The sequence below is a fragment of the Hippoglossus stenolepis genome, chromosome 12 (genome assembly GCF_022539355.2).
Source record: "Hippoglossus stenolepis isolate QCI-W04-F060 chromosome 12, HSTE1.2, whole genome shotgun sequence".
Classification (NCBI taxonomy): Eukaryota; Metazoa; Chordata; class Actinopteri; order Pleuronectiformes; family Pleuronectidae; genus Hippoglossus; species Hippoglossus stenolepis.
Window position 1 is genome coordinate 24,775,086 of NC_061494.1, and position 15,000 is coordinate 24,790,085.

Here is a 15,000-nt window from a genome sequence, read left to right on the forward strand (position 1 = left end):
TGTGTGTCCTCAGAGTCAGTGTGTGTGTGTCCTCTGAGTCAGTGTGTGTCCTCTGAGTCAGTGTGTGTCCTCGGAGTCAGTGTGTCCTCGGAGTCAGTGTGTCTCGGAGTCAGTGTGTGTGTCTCGGAGTCAGTGTGTGTCTCGGGTCAGTGTGTGTGTCCTCGGAGTCAGTGTGTGTGTCCTCAGAGTCAGTGTGTGTCTCGAGTCAGTGTGTCCTCGGGTCAGTGTGTGTCCTCGAGTCAGTGTGGTGTCCTCGGGTCAGTGTGTGTCCTCGAGTCAGTGTGTCTCGGAGTCAGTGTGTGTGTGTCCTCAGTGTCAGTGTGTCCTCAGAGGTGTGTGTCTCGGAGTCAGTGTGTGTGTCCTCAGAGTCAGTGTGTGTCCTCGGAGTCAGTGTGTGTCCTCGGAGTCAGTGTGTCTCGGAGCAGTGTGTGTGTGTCTCAGAGTCAGTGTGTCCTCAGAGTCAGTGTGTGTGTCCTCGGGTCAGTGTGTCCTCGAGTCAGTGTGTGTCCTCGGAGTCAGTGTGTGTGTCCTCGGAGTCAGTGTGTGTGTCCTCGGAGTCAGTGTGTGTCTCGAGTCAGTGTGTGTCCTCGGAGTCAGTGTGTCCTCGGAGTCAGTGTGTGTGTTCGAGTCAGTGTGTGTCCTCTGAGTCAGTGTGTCCTCGGAGTCAGTTTGTGTCCTCTGAGTCAGTGTGTGTCCTCGGAGTCAGTGTGTGTCCTCTGAGTCAGTGTGTCCTCGGAGTCAGTTTGTGTCCTCGGAGTCAGTGTGTCCTCGGAGACAGACTCATTCATTTGGTCCACAGACCTTTAAGAGTGTGATGAAGACAACTTGTGAATGTTGGAATTCACTGAAAGTTGATATTTATGAAATTTGTGTTCAATATACAATTACGAAATAAATTATAGACATTATAAACGTTTTTAATTCATCTGGTCACATTATTTCATACAATACATTTTACTTTAATTAATTTCTGTATTTATTTATTTGTTTATTTTTCTTAAAAACACAAACTGATGACAGTTTTGTTGGCGGGACTTTTATTCTGAAGCGGAGCGGAAGTTGTTGCTGATGCTCGGTCCCGGTTTCCTGTTTGTGTTCCGGGTTCATCTCATCGCAGCGACTCGGTCCAGCTCCGGAACAACGAACCGAACCGAGCCGAGCCGAGCCGAGCGTCCCGTCATGAACGAGTCTGAAGGACTCCGCTTCCGGCGGCAGCAGCGACCGCAGGTCCTCACCGACGAGCTGCACGAGCACCGGTACAAAGGTCCCGGGTAAGAACCTGGAGGAGGCCGCGTCACAGCCCTCATCAACCGACTGACAGCAGCGGAGACCGGGGACGATCCGGTCCCGATCCGGTCCTGATCGATATCTCATTTAAACTGATATTTCATTAATTCATCTTTGATTAAGGTCTTCATGTCTTCATGTCCTCATATACTCATGTCCTCAGGTCTTCATGACCTCAGGTAGGAAGACCAACGACCTAAGAGGACACAGTAGGACCAGTAAGGCACCTTGATGGTTGCTACCCGCCAATAATCTGAAGAAAGAAGAAGAAATATTGATTAGATATCTATCAGTGACTGATGATGAGGAAAAATGTCCAATCAGCCACTTCCTGTTTGTCACTTCCTGTTTCAGCACCTACAGTGGAAAGGTGTTTCAGGTGACGCTCCTCGCTCTCGGTGGATTCCTGCTTCTTCCTCTGCTCGTCTTCGTCCTCATCTTGGAGTCTCCCATCCAACCCGATGTCTTCACGTGAGTCACACACTAAACTACATACATGTACATAACATGTTCTGGGCCAACCTCGACCACGGTCGTCCTCCAACCAGAAGGTCGGCGGATTGATCCCCAAAGTGTCAAGATACTGAACCCTGAATGGCCCCTTACAGAAAAGAGCTGCCATAGATTCACTGTGAACGTAAAACTGTAAAGTGTCATCAAGACTAGAAAATACCTTTATACCAGGGTACCAGTTATATAAACACAGACCAGTTATATAAACACAGACCAGTTATATAAACACAGACCATCTATATAAACACAGACCAGTTATATAAACACAGACCAGTTATATAAACACAGACCATCTATATAAACACAGACCAGTTATATAAACACAGACCAGTTATATAAACACAGACCAGTTATATAAACACAGACCAGTTATATAAACACAGACCATCTATATAAACACAGACCAGTTATATAAACACAGACCATCTATATAAATACAGACCATCTATATAAATACAGACCATAATACAGACCATCTATATAAATACAGACCAGTTATATAAACACAGACCATCTATATAAACACAGACCAGTTATATAAACACAGACCAGTTATATAAACACAGACCATCTATATAAACACAGACCAGTTATATAAACACAGACCATCTATATAAATACAGACCATCTATATAAATACAGACCAGTTATATAAACAGACCATCTATATAAATACAGACCATCTATATAAACACAGACCAGTTATATAAACACAGACCATCTATATAAACACAGACCAGTTATATAAACACAGACCATCTATATAAACACAGACCAGTTATATAAACACAGACCATCTATATAAATACAGACCAGTTATATAAATACAGACCAGTTATATAAATACAGACCATCTATATAAATACAGACCATCTATATAAATACAGACCATCTATATAAACACAGACCATCTATATAAATACAGACCAGTTATATAAATACAGACCATCTATATAAATACAGACCATCTATATAAATACAGACCATCTATATAAACACAGACCATCTATATAAACACAGACCATCTATATAAACACAGACCAGTTATATAAACACAGACCAGTTATATAAACACAGACCAGTTATATAAACACAGACCATCTATATAAATACAGACCATCTATATAAATACAGACCAGTTATATAAACACAGACCATCTATATAAACACAGACCATCTATATAAATACAGACCATCTATATAAACACAGACCATCTATATAAACACAGACCATCTATATAAAAACACAGACCATCTATATAAACACAGACCAGTTATATAAACACAGACCATCTATATAAACACAGACCAGTTATATAAACACAGACCATCTATATAAACACAGACCAGTTATATAAACACAGACCATCTATATAAATACAGACCATCTATATAAATACAGACCAGTTATATAAACACAGACCATCTATATAAATACAGACCATCTATATAAATACAGACCATCTATATAAACACAGACCAGTTATATAAACACAGACCAGTTATATAAACACAGACCATCTATATAAACACAGACCAGTTAAACTAAACCAGTTATATAAATACAGAATCTATAAACAGACCATCTATATAAATACAGACCATCTATATAAACACAGACCATCTATATAAATACAGACCATCTATATAAACACAGACCATTTATATAAACACAGACCATCTATATAAATACAGACCATTTATATAAATACAGACCATCTATATAAATACAGACCATCTATATAAATACAGACCATCTATATAAATACAGACCATCTATATAAACACAGACCATCTATATAAATACAGACCATCTATATAAACACAGACCAGTTATATAAACACAGACCATCTATATAAATACAGACCATCTATATAAATACAGACCATCTATATAAACACAGACCATCTATATAAATAAAGACCATTTATATAAACACAGATCATCTATATAAATACAGACCATATAAACACAGACCATCTATATATAAACACAGACCATCTTTATAAATACAGACCATATATATAAATACAGACCATATAAACACAGACCATCTATATAAACACAGACCAGTTATATAAATACAGACCATCTATATAAATACAGACCATCTATATAAACACAGACCATTTATATAAATACAGACCATCTATATAAACACAGACCATCTATATAAATACAGACCATTTATATAACACACTATATAAACACAGACCATCTATATAAATACAGACCATCTATATAAATACAGACCTTATATAAATACAGACCATTTATATAAACACAGACCATCTATATAAATACAGACCATCTTTATAAATACAGACCATTTATATAAATACAGACCATCTATATAAACACAGACCATCTATATAAACACAGACCATTTATATAAACACAGACCTTACCATTTATATAAACACAGACCATCTATATAAACACAGACCATCTATATAAATACAGACCATTTATATAAATACAGACCATTACAGAATATAAACACAGACCATCTATATAAACACAGACCATCTATATAAATACAGATCATCTATATAAATACAGACCATTTATATAAATACAGACCATATAAATACAGACCATCTATATAAACACAGACCATCTATATAAATACAGACCATCTTTATAAATACAGACCATTTATATAAATACAGACCATTTATATAAACACAGACCATCTATATAAATACAGATCATCTATATAAATACAGACCATCTATATAAATACAGACCATCTATATAAATACAGACCATTTATATAAACACAGACCATCTATATAAATACAGATCATCTATATAAATACAGACCATATAAACACAGACCATCTATATATAAACACAGACCATCTTTATAAATACAGACCATTTATATAAATACAGACCATATAAATACAGACCATCTATATAAACACAGACCATCTATATAAATACAGACCATCTTTATAAATACAGACCATTTATATAAATACAGACCATTTATATAAACACAGACCATCTATATAAACACAGACCATTTATATAAACACAGACCATTTATATAAACACAGACCATTTATATAAACACAGACCATCTATATAAACACAGACCATCTATTAAAAACCATTTATATAAATACAGACCATATAAACACAGACCATCTATATAAATACAGACCATCTTTATAAATACAGACCATATAAACACAGACCATCTATATAAATACAGACCATATAAACACAGACCATCTTTATAAACACAGACCATCTATATAAATACAGACCATCTCTCTGAGGATTTCATCCTGGTACCTACCAGCAGTCAGGGAACCGTTGGCTGTGACATGAAGGTCTGCCCCTCCCAGGATCTGCTTCCTCACATCTTCACTGACCCTCCACCAAACAGGTCATAGATGATGTTACAGCAGCATCACGTGTAAAGAGTAAAATCGTAATATTGTGATATATTTTCGAAAAACATTTTGAGAGGGTCATAATATTTTCAAAATAAAGTTTGCAATGTGAAAAATAAGTCTTTTAGTAAAATGCAAAATGTGACAGAAGTCATAGTTAAAATATTATACATATAATAATAGTAACATTTTTAAAAACAAAGCTTGTACTTTAATAAATATGTGGTTGCTCTGCCCCCTGCTGGTTGTAATGTGTGCTGCAGGCTGAAGGAGCCTCCGCAGATGAAGGGCTGCTGGGAACCGAACCTGAAGCTCCGTGAGGCTCAGAGACTCTTCGAGGACCAGATCATCGGACCCGAGTCCATCGCCAACATTGGAGGTCACTTTGTTTGATTGTGATTTACGTATTAATCTCGATCAGGAGTTCCTCAGGGTTCCATCCTCGGACCTCTGACTTTTATTTTGTTAGTGTTTTCTGTTTTTTCTTGTTTGTTTGTAAATAAAAAGACTTTAGAGAATCATTACTCAGTGACTGGAAAGATGATAATGAAAATAATTATCGCTGAATGAACTGATAGCGACATCAGAAAGTTTTGTTTCTTATTAAATGTTTCCTGCTCAGAGATGAAGTTCATGAGAAAAGAAACTGACTTTAGTTTAATGTTCAGATTAGTTGAGTTTATCTGACGGATGTTTGTCTCTGCAGATGTTTTGTTCTCTGGAACAGCTGACGGGAAAATTGTGAAGCTGATTGGTCGAAGAATCCACACAGTGACGAGACTCGGGAAACTTCCCTGTGGTGAGAGAAATATTCATAAAACAGTTAAATAAAGGTTTGACCAGGTTTAGTTTAAAGTTGAGTTTATTTAAATTTAATGTTCATATCGAATAAGCTGTAAATAAAGTTTGATTCGGTTTAGTTTGGTTGAATGTTTAATTTAGTTCATTTGCAAGTTTTAATTTAAGTATTTTATTTTATCAGTTCAATTAGATTTGAACTTTTATCAATTTTAATAAACGTTTTTTTTAATTAAAAATGAATTGAACTGTTTGTCTGTAGATGAAACTGTTACGTTGCCATGACGCCGTGGTCTGTACCTGCAGGTTCCACAGATGAGGAGTCGAGCTGCGGTCGACCTCTGGGGATCAGAGTCGGACCCAACGGGACTTTGATTGTAGCCGACGCTTACCTGGGTCTCTTTGAGGTGAACCCCACCACAGGTGAGTAAGTTTAATATTTAAACGTATGTGTCCCCATCAGTAGGAGCTTCGCCCTCTCAGCTTTGTCTCGTCTCAGCAGGTGAGACCACCAGGTTGGTGTCGGGCGGTCAGATAGTCGCCGGCAGGAAGCTGTCGTTCATTAATGACGTGGCGGTGACGCAGGACGGGAAGAAGGTGTACTTCACTGACTCCAGCAGCAGGTGGCAGCGCAGAGATTACCTGCACCTCATCATGGAGGCCACCGCTGACGGACGGTACGATGCACACAGAACGGGAAACGGACTCGTGACAATTATTGTTTACACCCAGCATATTTATGTCTCCACACTGGCGACACCTAGTGGCCGGAGGCATTTTGTTTTCAGGTCGTCAACATAATATCAAAATGTAGAATTCACACTTCTTCACCAAAACCTTATTGTGTAGTTTCACTTCCTGCAGGTTTTAAAATTAAAGTCTGCTGCTGTTGTGGTGGAGCATGTTGTTCAGTTAAATGTTAGTTTAGTTAGTTTGGTTTACGTTAGTTTACCTTGGTTTATTGTTTTGTTTAGTTAAGGTTAAGTTTGGTGTTTCACATTAAAAGTCTGTTCCTGTTGTGTTGCAGTGTGTTGGAGTTGGACACAGAAACCGGAGAAGTGACGGTGCTGATGGAAAACCTGAGATTTCCAAATGGAATCCAGCTGCTGCCGGATGAGGAGTCGGTGTTAGTGGCTGAAACCACCATGGCTCGGATACGCAGGTACGTCACCGCAGGTCAGAGTGAGGCAGACAAGAGAATAAAGAAATATAAACAGGACAAAAGAATACAAATAAAGAATTTAAAAGTTAAAATTAAAAATAAATAAAATTAAATAAAAAAGTACTAACATTCTGTCCACACAGGATGAATAGTACTTGGCAAGTAAAAATAATCTTTTGTATAAAAGAGTGAGACAGTTGTACATAAAAAAGCAAGTGTGCAAACAGTTTCTTCCTTTTAAAAGTAGTGCAAAATAGTAATGAAATGTGTGCATAAGAAAGAAATTGTGCAAATAGTGTCCCTCTCAGTGCATCCACACCCTGAGCAGACTATGGCATAGAACCCAGCGGAAGCCACCAGTGTCATTAAAAAGTCCTTAGTAGTGTCCTGCACACTCTGAAGGACCTCAGTGTCCTCTGGCCCCTCTTGTCCAGGACGTCTGAGTGTGTGGACCAGTCCAGTTTGTTACTGAGGTGAACACCCAGGTATCTGTAGTCCTTCACAATATCAATGTCCACATCCTGGACTTTCACCCTGTTTAAACGTGTCAGAGTCAAATAAAGTTTACACAGTTTAAAGGTGTAATAAACAGGAAGTAGTACAGAATTTACTATTGTTAATATTATTATAAATCTCCTGCAGTTTGGATCATCAGTCGTCTTCTCTCAGGTTACCATAGTTACCACACAAACACCAGTTCTGTGCATGTGTTTCTGGAGCAGAGTGCACGTGGCCGGGCTCAATAAAGGAGGGATGGACACGTTCATGGACAATTTGCCCGGTTTCCCTGACAACATCCGTCCCAGCTCCAGCGGAGGTTACTGGGTTGCCATGTCGGCGGTGCGGCTGAACCCCGGATTCTCAATGCTGGACTTCCTGTCCCAGAGACCCTGGATCAAGAAACTCATCTTCAAGGTAAAAACAACAAGACACAGACCAGGTTCAGATCTAGATCCAGGTTCAGATCCAGGTTCAGATCCAGGTCCAGATCTAGATCTAGGTCCAGGTCTTGGATGTCAAGATCCAGGTTCAGTGACCAGACATGACAGAGCAGATCCAGATCCATTTTCAGGTTCAGATCCAGGTTCAGGTCCAGATCTTAATCCATGTTCAGATCCAGGTTCAGATCCATGTTCAGATTCAGATCCAGATCCATGTTCAGATCCAGGTCCAGGTTCAGATCTAGGTTCAGGTCTAGCTTCAGATCTAGATCCAGGTTCAGGTCCATGTCAAGATCCAAGTCCAGGTTCAGTGACCAGACATGACAGAGCAGATCCAGGTTCAGATCCAGATCCATTTTCAGGTTCAGATCCAGATCCATTTTCAGGTTCAGATCCAGGTTCAGGTCCAGATCCATGTTCAGATCTTAATCCAGGTTCAGGTCTAGATATAGATCAAGGTTCAGGTCTAGGTCCATGTCCATGTCCATGTCCATGTTCAGATCTTAATCCAGATTCAGGTCCAGATATAGATCAAGGTTCAGGTCCTGGTCCAGGTCCAGGTCCAGGTTCAGGTCTTACTATAGGGACGACAACATTTGTCTCGTGCTAACGTGCTAACAGGCTAACCTGCTAAATGTTGCCCGTATGAATATGTTTGAAAACTGACGAAATCTATTTTAAATGATGTCACTTCCTGTATTTGAATGATGTGTCCTGTACAATGACCTGGATGTTAAAGAGAACGTCCACTAGAGGGCAGCTCGGAGTCAACAAACGACTGACGCCTTTGTATCCCTCTTCCTTCGCTCCTCGCGCTCGTCATCTCGTCTCCAGCTCTTCAGTCAGGACGTCCTGATGAAGTTCGTCCCTCGCTACAGTTTGGTGGCGGAGCTTCATGACGGTGGGATCTGCACACGCAGCTTCCACGATCCAAACGGCCTGGTGGCGGCTTACGTGAGCGAAGTCCACGAGCACGACGGGAGCCTGTACCTGGGCTCCTTCCGCTCCCCGTACATCGCCAAACTCGACCTGCGCAAGGTGTAAAAAAAACAAAACACGACTCCGCTGTCGGACCTTTGAGTCAAAGAGACGGCGATGGCGTCTGACATCAGGACGAAGCATTGGACCGGACCAATGATGTCACGATGAAGCAGGACGGAGGTCGATGACTCATCGACGCAGACGACGAATCAGACTCAACATTTGTGTTTATTTTAGTTTTGACATCAGATCTGATCGATCAGAGCTGTCATCAATAAATGTGTTTCTATAAAAACAGAATAATCCTGGTTATTTATTCAGTTTAGATTAAACGGATAATTAAATCACTACTGTTCGCTTATTAATCGATAATCTGATCATTCTTAAACTTTCTTCACCTTCAGACTTTTTCAGATTTTTCTTTTGTTCAGTTTGTCTCAAATGAATTTTGGTAACATGCTAACATCAGCTACATGCTAACATCAGCTACATGCTAACATCAACCACATGCTAACATCAACCACATGCTAACATCAACCACATGCTAACATCAGCTACATGCTAACATCAATCACATGCTAACATCAGCTACATGCTAACATCAACCACATGCTAACATCAGCTACATGCTAACATCAGCTACATGCTAACATCAACCACATGCTAACATCAGCTACATGTTGACATTGAGTCGTTTATTTGTTGTTGTTTTTTTACCTCCAAACCTTGAGGATGTTTTATTTGAAAGTTTCATCTTTATGTAAAAAGGATCAAATCTTCACATTTTTATGTTTTTACAATCAAATTGTAGAATATTTATAATTTCATTTGAAATCATTTAAATGGACAAACTAACAAATTCAATAATCAGGGTTTTTTATGTATATAGTGATTTATAAAATTACAGGTTAATCAAAAGTTACGTCCAAAAATTTTCTTAAAATTGACTAAAATCATGAAAGTGATGAATTCAGATTTAGAATGAACAATGTGAAAACTAAATGTGTGAATTATTAAGTTAAATGATCTTTCACCTTAATGAGATCATCATTCTTATGTAGATTAAATAAACAGATTATTATCAAACAGCTTTTATTGGGTGAAAAGTCGTGACTCGATGACGGACAGGTGAGCCCATGTGACCACGTGGTTCATCGGATCCTGAAGCTTCCGTTTCTACAGAAGAAAATCTGAATGTTTGTCTCGTGTCTCCAGGGAATCACCCAAACGACGGAGTGACACTGAAACACCTGAAACACAGTTTAACATGTTACTGATCTTTACTGTTTCATCACCTGTAAAGGTGGAGTGTGATTCAGTCAAGTAATACACTAATGTAATGGAGTACTTGAGAGTAAAAGTACTGTCGGACCTGGTGCAGTCGACCTTCGGGTTGGAAGCGACACTGCGACAAGTCGTTGTTGTCGTCTCGTTTACGACAAACAGTTCTGGAAATGTCCAAATCTACGATGTAACGAATTCCTTTAACGATCTGAAACATCAAACACATCTGTCACCATGGAAACATCTGGAACCTGAGGACAAGGATCACATGATCTGACACGCTTCGTAATGATAAACTTTATTTACACAGAACTTTTTTAACAATGTTAACAAAATTACTAAAGTCATGTTAAGTTTGTCTTTGATTTTATCATAATAATGAAGTTTAAAATCCTTTTAAAGCTCGAACTCAAAACACGAATTAATTTAAGTGTAAAAGATTAGAATCCTTCAGATATTTTTCATACATCCGTCAAACATCATGACGTCATGTCTGTTTCCTGTCACTTCCTGTCGTCGTACCTGTCGCTGCGCTCGGTGGATGGCAGACGGTTTGAAGAGGAAGGCATCATTTGATTGGTTGTTGAAGGAGTAGGCGGCGGCGAGCACGACCTGCTGGAGGCTGCGGTCGTCCCTGCTGATGTTGGACAGAGAGCCGGGCATGGAGCCGCCATGATGGCGGCCATGATGGCGGCTGCCGATCACACTCATCTCTGAAGCAGAAAAAGATCAAAAGTTTGTTCAAATGAATTTTCATCACCGTCGTCAGGACGATGTCAGCAGACTGATTGATGACATCATCAGCTGCTGATATTTATGAGTTGCACCCCTCCTCCACCAATAATATGAGGCCCCTGTGACCTTTGACCTCTGATCAGTTCATCAGTTCATCTGTGTGAGACAGACCTGACCACCAGGTGTCGCTGGTGTAGAATCATAAATATAGATTAAATCATCAGGATGTTCAGACGTTGATGTTATAACCTCTGCAGTCGTTAGGGGGCGCTCACAGGTCTTTGAACTGTTGATTTAAAAATAACATTGTTTTATATGGAAGATTTAAAAAAAAAATAAAAATAAATGAAGAAACCTGAAACCTTTGCTATGTTTAGACATTATCGTCAAAGCTCTGGGTGGAATGGCGTTACCGACTATTTTGTTCTGATATTGGGCAACAAATATTAGAAACTTGAACTATTGGCTTCGATATGAGGATATTGAGGCCCCTCCCTCATGGTTGGTTATGGAGGCAAACTCCGCTCATCCAGTATCATTGAAGCCTTATTGCACTCACCTCTTCTTTCTTTGATCTCTAGTTACACTAAAAATGTGATGGTTTCTTCTGTCTTCAAATTTGGTTTCAATTTAGACGCCATTTGGGCTTACAGACACCATTAGAGGCAAATCATATCTTTACCCCATCATTACTGGACAGTGCCTTTTCTATCTGGGCTCGGTGAGGTGTAAGAACTGTGACCATATGTGGATGCTGTTTTTGCATCTTTTCAACAACTAGTTGACAAATGTTCCCTCCCTAGGAGGGGGGGGGTCTGTTTGTTTGTTCATCTGTTTGTTGTTAACTAGCAACAATAACAAGTATTGGATGAATGACTGTAATTGTTTCTAAATTTGAAAATCAATAATCAAAGTTTAAAAAATAAAAATACATTATCGTCATTAGCAGTGAGTACAGTTGGGTATCATCTGCATAACTGTAATATAATCATATATATTATAGAGCTGTTTTTTATAAAAGCAGGAAGTTACACCATCAGTGATGTCGCTCTGAACACCGAATGTTAAAGCAGCACTATGAAACAGTTACCGAGCAACAGCGCCCCCTGCAGCCACACATGATGAACTCTGTTGGTCTCTGTGTCTGAAGAAGTTTTCTCATGTGTAGAAAAAACAAAGTGAATCAATGTGTTGAGCTCTGAACGCTGGATATTACCCATGATCCTCTGCTTCCTGACCCTGAAGAGCTGCTGCTGGAACAAATCCACCAAACTCTGTTCAGAATTCTTCATGTTTTAACAGTTTCCTGCTGAATGTTGGAGATAAACTCTGGTTTTTAATAACTTCAGAGTGTTTCTAACTGATCTCAGTTCAGCTTCACTCTTCAGCTGCAGCTGGTTGTGACAGTTGAAGCTGACTCTCAGTCAGTTCTTCTCACAGGAGATGGAACCCACTCAGCAGAGTCACAGAGAACAGACGCTCAGGGAGAGAAGGAGGAAACTTTCTCATGTTCACACTAAACATCAGACTCACTTTCACCAAGCTGCTGGTTTAAAGAAGTAAAAACACAAAGTTGATTTCAGCAGTTTAACTTCACACGTGGTGACATTCTGACGTCAGGTTATTTATTATCATTATAATGATCAGTATTGTTTTGATGTCACATCCTGCTGTACACTGGTTTTTCTTCGTCACTTAACGAGATTTGATCTTTTGATTCTTTCACTCAGAGTTTGTGTTGAAGTGTTTTCAGAGTTATTGATCACAATAAAACTGATCAGGTCTGATCACTTTGTGACGTCACTTCCTGCTGCTGAACCTTTCAGCTGAAAGTTCTGGTGCAGAATCATTAAATCTTATGTTTCAGAGTCAGAACCTGTTGATCAGAATAAAGTCCTGAGAGAAACAGGAAGTTATCTTACCCAGAGCGGCGCTGGCGGCGAGCAGGAGCAGCAGCAGCGTCTTCTCTCCCATCGTTCACTCTGAATCTTTGTGCAACAGGTTTGTTTGTTTCCTGTGACAAACCACACACATCACACACACACCAACCAATCAGCGCGCTTCTTCACACGTGCGACATCACTTCCTGTGAGCACAGTGACTTCCTGTTGAACCTCTGTTGAGGAGCTCACAGTTTTCATCTGAAACTAATTCATTCTAATAATATGGGTTTAGTTGTTAATATCACGCCATGACAGAAAGAACATAGATCTGAACCGGGAAAAACAATTATCAATCAATCATTTTAACTTAACACAATTAACAATTAACACAATTTAACTTTTTCAATTTCCATTTTTTCAAATGATCAAAACATTTGGCCCTGATTTGGCTCCATAATTTCCCAGCATGCTCTGCAACTCAGCCCTGTCACAGCTGCTTCATCAGCTGATCACATGACTCATCTGAGAGGAAAGAACCAATCAGAGGCATCGATCTTCCGTCTGCTGTCATCTGCACTTTAAAGGGGACATATCATGCAAATTCCACTTTGTTAGTGCTTCTACAGGTTAATGTGGGTATCTGGCTCATGTCTACCAACCCAAACACTCTGGGGAAAAAACCTGGGTTTTGTGTCGTAACAAGGAACTGGAAGTCTCCCTACATGGCCTTGCCCCCCCCGTCGTCCCCCGTCCCCCCCACTCGTTACGTCGGGTTTACACCGGACGCAGCGAGGCTGCGAGGCAGCGCAGCGCCGTTCTCCAGCACGCAGCCGCCTGGCTGTTCACACGGGACGAGCATTTCTCCGCTGGTCAGCCCCATAGACTGTATATATAAGGTCAGCCCGCGATTCTGCTTTCTCCGCTTGTTGTTGTACCCGTTGAATGTCGGGGTTCGGGGGTAAATGATGGTCTTCATAGCCCCCTCTCTTTCTCTCTCTGTCTGTCTGCTTGTGTGCTTGTAGTGGGGGGGCAGAGGGGGACATTTAATGATGTGATTGGGAAAATTAAAACTCCAGGACAACAGAAGGGGAATACAAAGTATGGGATGCATATTTGATAATTTATATCATATAAAATATGTAATTTATATCGTTTAAAATCATGGGGGGAGAGGGGGGGGGAGCTGGCTCATTAGCATTTAAAGGAACAGGCACTCAAAACAGGTCGCTCTGTGGAGGGCTGTTTTATACAGGGTAAAAAGCTGTTTTATATGATCCTTGTGGTATTTTGACCAAAGTATGTTACAGACATTTCATTAAGACCCCAAGGAACCATATCAACTTGTGCTCAAGTGGACATGCTATGTCCCCTTTAACATATTTATTAGTGTTTGTTTAATAAACAACACGAACGGGGACATTATGTGTTTGATTTTATGATCCGAGGATCTTTATATATCACTAACTTCTTTGTAGTTATACATTTCACGACTATATCTTGAATAAAATAAAATAAAAATAAAAAATGTAATAATGAAATGTTCTGTCCGTTACCACGTCTTCAACAACACCATGAAGGAACCAGGAGAACGACGGGTGGCACCACAGAGATGTTCCTGAGAAGAAGAAGCCTCAGGGAAGCTGATGAGCTTCAGTGGAACAAAGAGCTGAAGGAACTGAAGATACAACACGAAGCTGGAACACAATGATGCTGCATCACATCAAGAAAGAAACATTTCTGAGTCATAATGTTTCCTGCTGCAGATGTTTGGACAAAACCTGATCAACACCTGCATGTTCCTGCCCCCTGGACCTGATTCATCTTAACGCTACATCAGGAACTTTACTGAAACACTTTACAAAAAAGATTACTGCAAACCAAAAGGGTTATTTGACCAGGCTCCGCCTCTTTCTCTAAGAGCCTCCTGACACGTGGACGCTCTGTTGGTCCAAATCTCCCCTAATAACTAAGAGTTAGGGTTAAGCTACATCCAAGATATATATGTATT

The 15,000-nt window shown here is 39.9% G+C and overlaps 3 protein-coding genes across 5 annotated transcripts in view; 2 read left to right on the top strand and 1 right to left on the bottom strand.

Annotated features, from left to right (window-relative positions):
• LOC118119078 (zinc finger protein 235) overlaps positions 1-1,159 on the top strand; it is a 6,130-nt gene extending 4,971 nt beyond the window's left edge. The window contains exon 3 of the transcript XR_004698045.2: positions 1,021-1,159. The gene's annotated coding sequence lies outside the window, so the exon portion shown is untranslated. The remainder of the gene's footprint in view (positions 1-1,020) is intronic.
• LOC118119079 (adipocyte plasma membrane associated protein) lies at positions 1,069-9,390 on the top strand. Of its 2 annotated transcripts, none has more exons than XM_035172767.2 (9): positions 1,069-1,271; positions 1,642-1,758; positions 5,472-5,587; positions 5,915-6,007; positions 6,313-6,429; positions 6,506-6,683; positions 7,034-7,168; positions 7,891-8,083; positions 8,944-9,390. In XM_035172767.2, exons 1-9 carry the CDS (start codon positions 1,069-1,071, stop codon positions 9,151-9,153), a joined length of 1,362 nt encoding a protein of 453 aa, XP_035028658.1. In that variant the 3' UTR covers positions 9,154-9,390. The 2 variants fall into 2 exon arrangements, with proteins under 2 accessions (XP_035028658.1, XP_035028659.1); XM_035172768.2 differs by having other exon boundaries at positions 6,509-6,683.
• LOC118119080 (cystatin-F) lies at positions 9,300-14,835 on the bottom strand. Of its 2 annotated transcripts, XM_035172769.2 has the most exons (5): positions 14,546-14,835; positions 13,032-13,123; positions 10,897-11,087; positions 10,463-10,582; positions 9,300-10,340 (listed from the first exon to the last, which is right to left on the bottom strand). In XM_035172769.2, exons 2-5 carry the CDS (start codon positions 13,081-13,083, stop codon positions 10,242-10,244), a joined length of 462 nt encoding a protein of 153 aa, XP_035028660.1. In that variant the 5' UTR covers positions 13,084-13,123; positions 14,546-14,835; the 3' UTR covers positions 9,300-10,241. The 2 variants fall into 2 exon arrangements, with proteins under 2 accessions (XP_035028660.1, XP_047198326.1); XM_047342370.1 differs by lacking the exon at positions 14,546-14,835 and having other exon boundaries at positions 13,032-13,141.
• Between the last annotated feature and the right edge of the window lie 165 nt (positions 14,836-15,000).

Excerpts from the sequence above, each read along its gene's own strand:
- LOC118119079 (XM_035172767.2), top strand. The coding sequence starts at position 1,069 with ATGCTCGGTCCCGGTTTCCTGTTTGTGTTCCGGGTTCATCTCATCGCA. Across the intron at positions 1,272-1,641 it reads CACCGGTACAAAGGTCCCGG|CACCTACAGTGGAAAGGTGT; the intron begins GTAAGAACCTGG and ends TTCCTGTTTCAG. Across the intron at positions 8,084-8,943 it reads TCAAGAAACTCATCTTCAAG|CTCTTCAGTCAGGACGTCCT; the intron begins GTAAAAACAACA and ends TCTCGTCTCCAG.
- LOC118119080 (XM_035172769.2), bottom strand. The coding sequence starts at position 13,083 with ATGGGAGAGAAGACGCTGCTGCTGCTCCTGCTCGCCGCCAGCGCCGCT. Across the intron at positions 11,088-13,031 it reads CGCCGCCAGCGCCGCTCTGG|AGATGAGTGTGATCGGCAGC; the intron begins GTAAGATAACTT and ends TTTCTGCTTCAG. Across the intron at positions 10,341-10,462 it reads CCGAAGGTCGACTGCACCAG|GTGTTTCAGTGTCACTCCGT; the intron begins GTCCGACAGTAC and ends ACTGTGTTTCAG.